The 14,121-nt window shown below is 27.6% G+C and overlaps 1 protein-coding gene across 1 annotated transcript; it reads left to right on the plus strand.

The window, feature by feature from the left end:
- The first annotated feature begins 3,426 nt into the window (after positions 1 to 3,426).
- LOC126555162 (52 kDa repressor of the inhibitor of the protein kinase-like) lies at positions 3,427 to 11,787 on the plus strand. The gene is made up of 6 exons (XM_050210119.1): positions 3,427 to 3,607; positions 3,701 to 3,805; positions 3,863 to 4,033; positions 4,154 to 4,536; positions 4,604 to 4,695; positions 11,460 to 11,787. Exons 1-6 carry the CDS (start codon positions 3,427 to 3,429, stop codon positions 11,785 to 11,787), a joined length of 1,260 nt encoding a protein of 419 aa, XP_050066076.1.
- The last annotated feature ends 2,334 nt before the right edge of the window (positions 11,788 to 14,121 follow it).

Genomic DNA, 14,121 nt, shown 5'->3' on the forward strand with positions numbered 1-14,121 from the left:
TATACACTGATAATTGATAACTATAATTGGATTCAAATTTAACACTCCTAAAAATTGAAATATTGTAATATTGTACATTTAATGAACCAAAATAAAATAAATATTATATTAAAATTATTCGGTGAAATGCTTATAAACAAATTGTGCCAATATATATATATTTAATATTTTTCAACTGCTAATGTAACAATATATCAGGAGTCTTACATCTTCATGGTTATTGACCCAACAAATAAAAAGTTTGATTTTATTATTTTGTCGTATTATGTAAACCTTTGAATTTAAAACGGTTATATTAACGATTTTTGAATTTCAATAAGTATAACTCATAACTCATAAGAAACCTTGTATTAATATTTTAAGATTTTTTAGGCAGCAATTAATCTCTTTTTTACCAACATTTAAAAAAAATACTTAGATAAATTGAAAATTAAAATTGTAGATAAATAGCTTAAAATAAATCAAAATATTGTAAAAATTTAACGTGTGTATAAATAACGCTAATAAACATTTTATATTAAATGTCAAGTATTTAGAAGTTTTAAAAAATCGTTTTTGAGTTACCGCGTATTGAAAAAATCGATATTTTTGAAAACTGTTACATTTTTTACTTTTAACTTCCTAAAGTACCAACTAGATACGATTTTCTACCAAAAACTATCCTTAAAATTGAAGCACTTTTACTGCTCCAAAACGTGATGACTGATACAAAATAAAATATAACTATGTATTTATGATGTCAATATTAGTCTTTTTAGAATAAGATTAAAAAAAAGTTGAATAAAATATTAATTTAATATTTAATTTTTATTGCATATAAAATAAATCATTTTTAGTAGTTTTACTTACATGGTTGGCGTTACAAAATCTATGTTTACGCTTTCAACATCGTTTGTTGATGTACTAGCTGCTTCTCTAAGGATTATAGATATAGAAACAGTATATGTAATTTTATTTTATTATTTATTAACCCTATCTGATACATAAGTTGAAATTTATAATTTATAAATTTCCCAATTTAATTAAGAATTTTGAGCGTTTATACTCAATATTTTATGTTTTTTAATAATTATTTTACTTTACATGAAAACATTAAATTACATACATTTTAATGTTTTATAAAATTAATTATTATAATAGCCAGTGGCGTATTTTGGGGGGGTGTCCACGGTGTCTGGACACCCCCCAAACCAAAAAAAAAAAAAAAAAAAATTCAATCTTTAATTTTGATACATTTTATAAGGAATTTGACAAACAAAAATATGTGGTTCGTGTGGTAGATTATGAACTATTTTAATATTATTTTAAGTCCTAAATTAATTCGGAAAGAAAATAAATTTAGTTTTAAATAATGTACTTATTATTCTATTATATTTTTAATTATTTATAAAACTGTTATTCTTATAGTACCACTGGCATCGAATGTAACAAACAAAATATATACCTAGTAATAATTATTGAATTATTGTGACCGATGATGATAACTATATTATGGGCACTAATGTATATTAATATGTTTAAATAATATTATGTTATTATTATCTTATTACAGTATACATGCAATTTATATTTTTATCTTGCGGCTCCGTGCCTTCATGTGTCTGTGTTACTTATTTTTCCAGCGGGAATTTGTGTATATTTAGATTTTAGATATTAATATTATATTACAATGATGTTTTTTTTTTAATATAATATTAATACGTTCGATCATATGATGTCCATCTACATTTATTTTAAACATATTATTTTTATCAATTGAATTTGAATCATTTTTCATTTAATCGTCGTCGAAGAAACAAGGCAGATAAAATATACAGTGAAATAGTAATATTATCATATTATTGTCATTGGTGAGTACCTATACTGTTTATAATATTTATTTTTCACAAGTGCTTAAAATTCGTAATTAATATTCATTAAAATTAAAACATTATAATTAAGTATTTTTTAAACTAATAATAGGCATATTATATAATATTCTTTATCTAAATTATATAGAATCGTAATATTTTTAAGTCATTTTTTCTTGTTGCTTTATTATTATTTAAGTATTAAGATTAGGATCACATATTCACATGAGCGTTAGACTTGGAATAATTATCCATTATGCATCTTCAATTGTAAAACTATTATGACCTAGAAAATACAATTTTTCATTATAATTATTTCAGATATAAAGTAAAGAGATTGAATTAAATATTAATTGAAATGTCACAAAAAAATCAAAATTCTATAACTTCTTTCTTTAAGATACAGTCCAAACGAGAATTATCGCCGTCTACTGTATCACGTGAGTTTAAAAAGTCGTCTAAAGTAATGGATTCCAATGAACAATCATTGACTGTTCCAAATATTAACCCATTGAGTTGTGATTCACAATTAACCTCGCAATTAACCATTGATACTGATTATAATTGTCATGATATTGAATTTTATATTAATCGAACATTAACCGAAAAAGAAATAGCTATTGTATTGACACAAATTTGGGTTCCACAAATAGATTACAAATTTCCATCAAAATCATACATTGTACAAAATAAAACAAAACATTTAAAATTTCAATATTCCTGGCTTTTAAAATTCCTTGGCTGGCATATTCAGCTAAAGAAAACGGAGCTTACTGTAAAATATGTGTAAGTTTCTCTAAGTCTGATGGACATAATTCTCAGGGATTAGGTGCTTTAGTAAAAAATAAATATAATAACTGGAGAAAGGCAATAGAAGATTTCAAGGAACACTCAAATCGGGAATATCATAAAACTTGTGTATGTAGCGCGCTGATCATTTTCTTGAAGTTCAAAAAAATCCTTCTCAATCTATAATTTCTAAACTAGAAACAGGTAGAGAACATCAAAAGAATCGAAAGAATATAATTCCAATAATTCAAACAATTATATTATGTGGTAAATAAAATATTTCCCTCAGAGGCCATAGAGATTCAGGTAAAATAACTATTGAAGAAACTGACGATGTCCATCTTGACAAAAATGAAGGTAACTTCCGAGAAATACTTCGATATAGATCACAAGGAGATCCAGACTTAAAATCATTTTTAGAATCTTCCGATAATATTAAGTATATAAGTCCTATAATTCAAAATGATATAATCGAATCTTGCAATAAATTATTTTAAAAAAAAATTGTCACAAGAGTAAATTCTCAAAATGTTTTCTATTCTTGCCGATGAAACAGCAGATATCTCTGGCATAGAACAGATTTCATTATGTGTAAGATATTTAAATATTGAAACTAAGGTACTTCATGAAGATTTTCTTCAATTTGTTCCTACAACAGACATGACCGGTATAGGTTTAGCAAACACAATTTTAAATAGTTTACATGCATTTGGAATTGATTTGAAATATATGAGGGGACAAGGATACGATGGTTGGTATGTAAGGTATGTACTGGTATGTACCAGTAATGTCTGGTGCATTCAATGGAGTTCAAGCGGTAATTCGCAAAAGTTATCCACTTGCTTTGTACATTCATTGCGCAGCTCATGTGTTAAATCTTTCTGTATCTAATTCCTGCTCAGTACAAGGAATAAGAAATTGTTTAGGGACAATTTCTAAACCTAGAGATTTTTTTATTTATCCGAAGCGTAAAGATGTTTTAAATAATGCAATTGAAGAATTTAAAGAGTATAATATTACAAAAAAATCTTTAAAACGACTATGCTCTACTCGGTGGATAGAACGGTATCATGCTGTAAATGATTTTCTAGAACTTTTTGAGTGTATTATTAAATCATTGGACTTAATTTCTAATTGGACAGATTCAGACACATCTACACAAGCGAGTAATTTGCGTTCTTCCATATTACAAGGTGAATTTATTATCTGTTTACATATTGTAGCTAAAGGATTTGATCTTGGACTGCTATTATCAAAACAATTACAACGGATTAATATAGATTTAGTAGAAGCTATGAGCCTTGCAGAAGATACCTTAAAAGAATTTCAGACATTACGAACAAATGTAGATATTGAATTTCATGCTATTTTTGAAGATTCAAAAGGTTTAGCAAGTACATTTAATATAGATATATCTATGCCGAGAATAACAGGCAGACAAAAAAATAGAATTAATATTGTCACTGAATCACCAGAAACCTATTTTCGAATAAGCGTATTTATTCCTTATTTAGATACTTTCATCGAACAACTAAAATCAAGATTTATCGACCACAAAAATACAATTTTAGATTTTAAATCGTTAATATCTGTTGAACAAAATGAAACGACATTTTTGAAGTTGGCAAAAACTTACACGACTGATTTAAGTGAATGTCAAGATTCGATTTTATTATCAGAATATAAACTATGGCAAAGACGGTTAAAAAATGTTGAGACTTGTAATTTACCAAAAAACGCAATGGAAACAATAATACTATGCAATCAAGAAATATATCCAAATGTTTTTAAATTACTACAAATATTTGCAACATTACCAGTTTCTTCATCATCGAATGAGAGAACCTTTTCAAATTTAAAAAGAATAAAGACTTACTTACGAAACACGATATCTCAAGTAAATATAATTTATTTATAGTTTATTTTATTTATTTAAAACATATATATTTTTAATTTTATTATAGAAGAGATTAAATGGTTTGACCATGTTATCGATTCATAGAAATGAACAAATTACTACTGATGATGTGTTGAAGGAATTGAGCTTAAAAAAAAGGCGTCTTGAATTTATTATTTAAATTAATTTATGTAATACTTTTAAATGTATTTATTATTTTCTATTTTCTATTTTAAAAATTATTATTATTTGCTGTTATTTTTAAATTAAAATTATGTTTACAGTAGGTATTTTATACATGTATGATTTAAATTACATAAAAATTATTACTTTTAATTAAATAAATAAAAAATGTTTCATTATAATATTTGATGAGTATATTATGAGCTTAGTAGTAGTAGATGTAAAACCGAGAAATATTAAGTATATACCTATACTTATGGACACCCCCCAAAAAAACATACAAAATACGCCACTGATAATAGCAATGTCTTAGATAAAGTTCAATTAGAAAGTATTAAAAATTACTTACGATTTTTTATTTTTTAAATTATTTAACAGTTTTCGTAAACCTTATTTCCAACACTCCTTTTTTTTGTGCGAAATTTTTTTGGTGAAATTTTAATAAATAACACAGTCACAAAGTAAAACACAAAATAAAATTCAACGCTGGTTATTGACTGTTGAAAACTTGAAGCATAATTGACATTTAGGCGAAACAAAAATTACTAATTTGATAACAGATTTGTATTTTTAACTTAGTATTTTATTATAGTATTAGCAATTATATAGGTTGCTACCTACCACATTATCGTTTATTCTAAGAATCGTAATATTAATACACACAGACCCAATATTTAATAATTTAATATTGATTTTGGTAGAATACTTTTGGTATATTAGGGCTAGGTGTTGGGGGGATCTAAAATTGTATCATAATTCATAATATATCTTCATATAATATTATTTATATTAAAATTATAATACCACTGTCACAATGTGCGTTTTCCAGTGCGGCTGCATGCATATATTTTATGTCAGACCAATTTCATAGTATCAAAACATTCGAAACTATTTCTGGACATTATTACGGGCGCGCTGAATGCCGATAACGATAACCACAGCGAGCGACGCAGCACAGATACGGGCAAATATAATTTCATTGTGGTGGGGGGGAAATCGTATTCGCTGCTGCAACGACCGTAAGTAGCAGCACATTACAGCCATTAATATTCGAAAAAATTGAAATCTTTACGTAAAAATTGTTTCACGCGGGAAAGAACCGAGAAGACTACAGTCATAATAAATTAAGAAACGAAATTCTCACCACAGAAAAATGGGAACTTTTACTGTGCAACGTTGTTTTTATTTTTTTGATATCACTAATACAAAAAAAGTTATTTGAGTTTGAAAAAAAAACGCAAAAATAATGAATTTTGAAACAATAATAATGTTGCCCTATGGGCTTACTACGCTGCGGCGATAACGCCTGGTATGTTTGACATAGGCAACCAAATGTTCGACTCCTGAGAACTGATGAAGTAGGCAACCCAAGACACAAGAACGACGACGCGCGACGTAGATACGAGGAGACCAAAATGACTTACAATTAAGGGACTAAGGAAGTTGAATTTATACACGGGACTGAGGAAGATGAGTTTATTTATAATGGGGGATGTCTCGTGGTCGGAATCGGTTTGGTGCAATGACCACCGAGCTCACACAGCTTGGGCAATACTTAATCTCTAAACTTAAAATTACGATGATGATGATGTGGATGATGTGGACGATGACTTCACGAGAACACCGACGGTGGACAGACTTGAAGACCTTGGAGGCCTCTCACACACCCCGGTGGGTGCTGGCGGTCTTACGCACTCAATGTAGCACCAATCCCAAACTCGGACAATTGACTCGTATCGGCCAACGTTGTCTCAAGTCTTGAAGAGTTAGTGTAGACACGGTATTAATACCACCAGACAAATAAAACAACTCACGTGAATAGTGGCACGGTGTATAGTTTATTATAATAACAACTGACTGTTTCTTGTCGCAATGACTTGGTCGATACAAAATAATGATATATATATATATGCCGCAGTGGCAACGAGATTAACGACGACAATGCTTTAATAGCACCATTAAACATAAACATACATATTATAATAAAAATTAACGATACTTATTCAAAACAAAAGACTATAACGTATTGTATATCGGACATATTATATCTATATAAAAAACAAAATTGATAACAAAAGGGCGTTGGCCGCATAATCACAACAAAAATATTGAACACATGACATTAAAACAAAACAATTATTACGACAAGTGACAACGATAACACTAATGATAACTTAATTCACGTAATAATATAATATAAATACCTAACGAGTAATGGTTGGGGACGAAGAAAAGGGTGAGAGATACAGACTAGTCGCCGCCGTGCTGTTATGCATATCGCATAATAACGATAACGATGAGCCGTGGCAACAAATAACTTTTTTTTGTATTAGTGATATCGAAAAATTAAAAACAACGTTGCACAGTCAATGTTCTCCTTATTATGCGATGAAAATTTCGTTTCTTAATTATGACTGTAGTCTTCTCGGTTCTTTACCGCGCGAAACAGTTTTCAACGACGAAATTATACATGTGTAGCGTCCTCTTAAGCTTTTTTATGATGTAACCAACAGTAGTATACATTTGTATGTTCTGTGCACTTTTGACTGCGGAGATTGCAAATTTTTAGGTGGATTTTCCCCCTCAAACTTTTTTTCTCCGCTGTACCAGTAAAAAAACACTGATTTTCAAAAACCATAATGTATGTTCTGCGCACTTTTGACTGCGGAGATTGTAAAATTGTAAGGGGGAATTTTCCCCTCAAACTTTTTTTTCTCCGCTGTACCAGTAAAAAACACTGATTTTAAAATTTAAAACCAATTATTTTTTCCCCTGTTACACAAAGTTTAAACAGTGTATACACTATTTATTTCCCGTGTAACACAGACGGAGTATTCCGCTACAACCAATAAATTTTTTTCTATGTTACACATAAAGTTTAAGCAGTGTATATACACACTTCATAATTATATTTTTAGTCATGTTTTTTTTAAAAAATAAAAAATAACACGTTTTGGTTCAAAATAAAAAAAAATATATTTATATGTATTGTCTCATTATTCTAAATTAATTTTAATTGATTAAACTAGTTTTCTTACTTCCCTAGTAAAAGGTACATATTCTACAATGCGATCATGAATTAATAAACAATAAGCAGTTACACCTGAAAGAGATTCTGATGCTTCAATTTCTTATTGAACATCTACTGATGAAGCTGTAGCTGAATCATTCTGTTTTGACGTATCGATAACAATAATTGGAGCTTGCGTTAGAAATGTAGATGGGCTTAATATCGGGTTCCGAAAACTTTTTTCATAGTACGATTCTTGAAACGATGTATACATATCATATAATTAGGTAAAATTATTTTAGCAAAATCCAAATTTAAATTATCATAAGGTTATGCTATTGAGTTTTAAAAATACTTTACATTAGTTATATTACAATGATCGAATACACACAATCTTTTTTCTAACGATTTTTACATCCCTTTTGTGATCCGATTATAATGAATCGAGGTTTTTCTAATTTTGAAGCAGTTTTTAGGTTCCATACAACTTTTTTTGTGGTTCCGAGTTCAGGATATTCAAAAGTTTCAAAAGATCTGAACGGGATAAACAAACTTTTTTCTTTTTCAATAAGTTTTAATAATTTTAACCTTTCTTCATCATCAACAGTAATATGTGGAACCTTCCAAACTATTTTATTCAAAACAACTTTTCCAGAATTTGTACTTCCACTAGTAGGTAATTACTTTTAGAGCGTTTAAATCGCTATGACTTCGAGTTAATATTAGTTCTAATCTAGAATTAACTAATATCTTTTTAAAGTCTTCAAATAGACCTAACCAATATTTTAACGGAATGCATGCACTAAATTCTCCATTACTATTTGCTGGGTTTGAACTATTTTTAAATATCCAACCAGCATTTTCATAACAATTATAATTATCAGGTGTACCTGATAGATGACCTTTTACGAACTGGTAATACCAAGTACACGTGTACTATCTACTTCTATTTCATTGATTTCAAGTCGTATTTGTTCAAAGAGATAGGAAAAACCGTTATTAGTAAGTTTTACTTTTCCAGCATCTGATACTTCACCTTCTAAATATATAAAGCTTTCATGTAGATACGGATAAACATCTGTTTGTTGGATTGATATACGTATTTCATAATTATTATTAAATGAAGTTGTATACGGTGTATATGAATGATATTCGATTTTCGTAATTTTAGAATCGGTTTCAAACGGTGAACTTATATCTAAAATATCACTTTCTGGCATTCTGCTTTAATTTATAACCTAAAGCCTTTAAAATTGTTTTATTTTTCGTTGTTATTTTTTTTACTTTATTCGATGTTACCGGTAACGCTTTAGTTATATGACTAGCAAGATTTATCTTTTGTAATGGGCTTATATTAAATTTTAATCCCATCTTAAGATCCGTAACGTTTAATATGTAGATCAATTGCTGGAAAATAATGTACAGATAATGTAGTTGTATTACCAGTTAAACTTAATATAATTGATTCATACATTGTACAAATTCAAGACATAAATGTCCACAATTAAATGAATTAAAATCTTGATAATTTGAATAGTTATATATAATCGTGTTTTCTTTAAAATAGTTTTGTAATTCAATTGGTGGAGGTAAATCACCGAAGCTATCAAAATATACAACCTTATCTTTAATTTTGTAAAACGCTACCCAATGACTTCCATCACCTGAAGATACGTCTAAGTTTAATATACCACATTCAATTGTTCGTGGTTTTTTTAAGTCATCTCGTGAAAAGACTCCTCGGAAATGATTGATATTAAACTTTACAATGTATTTTATAATGTCTCTAGATGTGAGTGGTCTGTCAGGTAACGTTTTTATCAGTTTTTTTTCCTTGATCCATTATTGATTAAATTCAATCCGCTACCTTTCTTTTTTTTCGAATTTTGAATTGCATTATAAACACTAGCACTCCCAGACATTAAACTACCGAGAGCTGATAACCCTGCGAAAATAGGAATTAGAGGAATCGCACCTCCTGTCTGACCTGGTGTTAAAATCAATCTTTTACCATTAGGATTTTTTTTAACCTTTCCCTTTTTGCAGCTAGTGTTCTCTTTTTTATTTTTTTATTACTTTTATGTTTACCTTTATAACTCATACCTATTTTCTGTTTAACCTTCATCATACTTTATTTCAGTATTTATAAAGAAGTTTATAAAACCTTCACCAGTCTTATCTGATTTCTACTTACAGGTTGAGCACACTATCTTTCACTGGTTATAAATTTAAAAGATCCATAGTATTTATAAGAAAAAAAATGGATTTGATTGAACAGAAAGATAAATTAGATATTTCGAACGTTGATACTCAAATAATAAAAAAACGTCAAGACATGGACCGTTATTACCTGATACTATACGTGCTATTATAGTCGGTCCTAGTGGTTCAGGTAAAACAAATATAATGTATAATCTAATCACTCATGAAAACGGAATAAGATTTGAAAATATTTATTTATACTCAAAAACTTCTAATCAAGAAAAATATGTTTTATTAAAAAAAATAATAGATGATATAAAAGGTGCTAACATTTTTATATTTTCAGACGCTGATAAAGTTATAAAACCGAATTTAACTAAAAAGAATTCTGTAATAATTTTCGATGATGTTTTATGTGGTCCGCAGTCGATAATAAGAGAATATTTCGGAATGTGTAGACATTCAGGTGCTAGCTCTGTATTCTATTTAGCACAAACATATTCTAAAATTCCGAAGCAACTGGTAAGAGATAATTCAAATTTATTAATAATTCTAAAACAGGATGATACAAATTTAAAACATATATTCAATGATCATTCATCAGCAGATATGGATTTCTCAGAATTTCGGAAAATTTCTCATTTCTGCTGGAATCATAGTGATTACGGATTTATGGTTATTGATAAAACACGTGAAATGAATGAAGGTAGATATAGATGTGGTTTTCATACTTTTATTAAAAAAAAATAAATATATAAATATAGTTGTAATATAGACAAAATCTACATAGTATTATCTTTAGTTGAAGGAAACAGATATATTAAGTTCATTATTTTCAATGAATAAAGATAAAGTTTTGTTAAAAAATTTGATATTATCAAAAAAAAATATCAAACGTAAGATAATGAACATGAAGCGTGGTGTTATAGATTCTGATAACTATTTTCGCGAAACATTTATACCTTTACTCAAACCATTGACTTCAATTCCAGAAAAAAACACTTAATTTATTTCTGACACTACTAAAAAAAAAAAATACCTTGATCACTAGTGATGGAGATAGGGAAAACGAATTAAATTCATCGTTCGATAATTTTTTAATTTCTAATCCTAAATTACAACGGTATGATAAATCGTATGGCATGCATTATGATTCGGTTAATGATCAACTTAAAATATCAGATATTCCTGTCACTTTTGATCATGGTAACTTACGCTTGCTTGATAACTACTACCCTTGGACTAAAGGACTTTGGTCTTTATTATGTGAGAAAGTACCAAAAAATATGACGATAGAAGATATGGAATCATATTATAATATTCTAAAAACAAGTAAAGTTTATTTAAAGGCAGACGGGAAACCTAAAACCTCAAGATATTTCAAATGGATGAACGTTGTAAAACCTCTATATGATCGAATGAAAATTGATGAAAAACAATTAAATGAGGAAGTATTGAAAATAAATAACACAAAAGTTAAAACTCCTTCTCAATTAAAATTAAAAGAATTTGATAACTTTTTATCTAGCTCAGGCGCAAAACGAAGAAACATTATTAATGATACAGCCATATCAAATGAACCATTTGATTTTTCTTCTTCAGTGATTAATTCTAAATTTGAAGAACCTCCAACTGATCAGCTATTTAACTTTAGTTTATCACCGTCAGTTAAGAAAGGATCTGGTTTATATAAAGATGTAATACCTCATACACAATTAGTGTATTATGATGATCCAAATGAATTAGTCGCTAGATTAAATCTTTTAACATCGTCCCAAAATGCTGGTAATACTGGTGTAAATAATGAAATCATATCTATTATAGAAGAATTAAGTGAGAGAAATATTATAGTTTAATGTCTACATTAGAGGGTTTAGCTAATGAGCTACATCGACCTGCAAGAAAAGTATTTCCAAGACGTAGTATAATAACACGATTTAAAGATGACCTTTGGCAAGCTGATTTAATGGATATGCAATCTCATTCTAAACAAAATCTTAGTTTTAAGTATATTTTAGTTGTTATAGATACATACACGAAATATGTATGGGTAGAATCATTGAAAAATAAAACAGGAAAAGAATGTACAAAAGGTATGTTTAATATATTAAAACAAGCTAATCCAAAATTATTACAAACAGATAATGGTACAGAATTTTATAATAATCAATTTCAACAGTTAATGAAAAAAAATAAAATTAGACATTATAGTACGTATAGCGTTATCAAGTGTTCAATTGGAGAACGTGTTATACAAACTCTAAAAAATAATATATACAAACATTTTACTGCAACAGGTACATGGAATTGGTATAACAAAATATCAAAAATTATTTATAATTATAATCATACAAAACATAGATCAATTAAATGTACACCATATGAAGCTAGAATAAATACAAGTAAAATCAAATCAAATATACAAACAAATAAAACATTATATAAACCAAAATTTAAAATTAATGATAAAGTAAGAATATAAAAATATAAGCATATATTTAGTAAAGGATATACACCAAATTGGACTACAGAAATTTTCACAGTTTCAAAAGTTTTACATACAGAACCAATAACTTATCAGCTAAAGGATGGATCAAACAATATAATTCTAGGTGGTTTTTATGAGCAAGAAATTAAATTGAACGTATTATAAAAAAAGTTAAAGATAAAATGCTTGTTAAATGGATGGGTTTTGATTCTAGTCATAATTCATGGATATTATCGAAAGATATTATTAAATACATTTTTTTTTTTTTATAAATTTTACCTTTTTATAAAAAATAAAAAAAACAGTATTAAATTAAATTATTTTAGTTATTCATATAATGTTTTCCTTTCACTTTGAACGACACCTACTGATGATAATAATTTAAATTTAGAAATAATTATTATCACTAGATAGCGTGGAAAAAACACCTACTGATGATAATAATCTAAATTTAGAAATACTTAATATCGATTTTCTTAAACATAGTGAATATTAGAATAATTATTTTTTTAATTTATAATGTTCGTATGCTAGTGAATTAATCCCATCGTTTGTTATAAACCGTTTATCATCGTTACCACTTAGTACAAGCTTATTCATTGTTTTAGAATGAACAACATGTTTATTCGATTGAATAAAATTCATGTTTCTACAAGTTTGTTTATTATCAAGAGAGATATGGTTTATGTACGCATCTAATACTTCTATATAATTTTTAAAATACATATGTTGATTAATTACATATTTTTTTACACCTTTAGCTTTTTTAACCTCATCGTTGTTTCAGTCTTGTAAGCATATAATTTCGGTCTTAATGAAACAAATTCTCTTAAAATTTTTCCTCCCATTTCATCTTTAAAATAACCAGGTTGATTTTTATGATTTTCGTTAAAACAATAATGATCTTTTGGATAGTTTAATGTATCAAAATACGGAAATAAATCATATCTAATATCATCAAAAAAATTAAATGTTCGAATATTATATATCAAAGAATCTGTATCCGAGTACAATAATCGTATTTTATTATTATATTTATTTTTCATTACATTATAATGAAAATCATACATAAATGTTTTCGAGACATCTAAAATTGCAGACCCTACATAAATTGCTTTATCGAATTTGATAGTTTCCTTATATTGGTGAATAGCCATAAGATTTTCAGAGTATATAGTTCTATCTTTAAAAGTATTTTTCATCATCAATTTATTTGCTTGTTTATCTGATGTAACCAGTTTTAAAGAAACTCTACTTCGAACATTCTCCATACATTTACCAAAAACGCTATTAATTAATAACTTCCAAAAATCTTTTTCAAATCTGTTTTTAGCTTCTCTCCTCATTCTCGTACATAGTTCGATATAAGAGGCCATCCATGTACTCTGTGAAAATTTGATTGCTCGATGAATTTTTACTAATTTAAGACCATTAGCAATTGCTTGTAATAATTTATATATTATATTTAATATAAGTATCAGAGCACGTTGCACTACTGTAGTACAGACTACAGACGTACAGACAGAGTAACAATAACAAGTTTTTATTTGTAACATAAATTAACAGTTACTACTCCTATTTTTTTTGTAAACACATACACTGTATTTTTTTGATAATAGGCAGTACTGCAGTAGTGATAAACCAGTAACAACGGATAACGGATTATAAGATAATTGTTTGTCATCAGTAGAGACCGGATTTA

The sequence above is a fragment of the Aphis gossypii genome, unplaced genomic scaffold (genome assembly GCF_020184175.1).
Source record: "Aphis gossypii isolate Hap1 unplaced genomic scaffold, ASM2018417v2 Contig00729, whole genome shotgun sequence".
NCBI classification, from domain to species: Eukaryota; Metazoa; Arthropoda; class Insecta; order Hemiptera; family Aphididae; genus Aphis; species Aphis gossypii.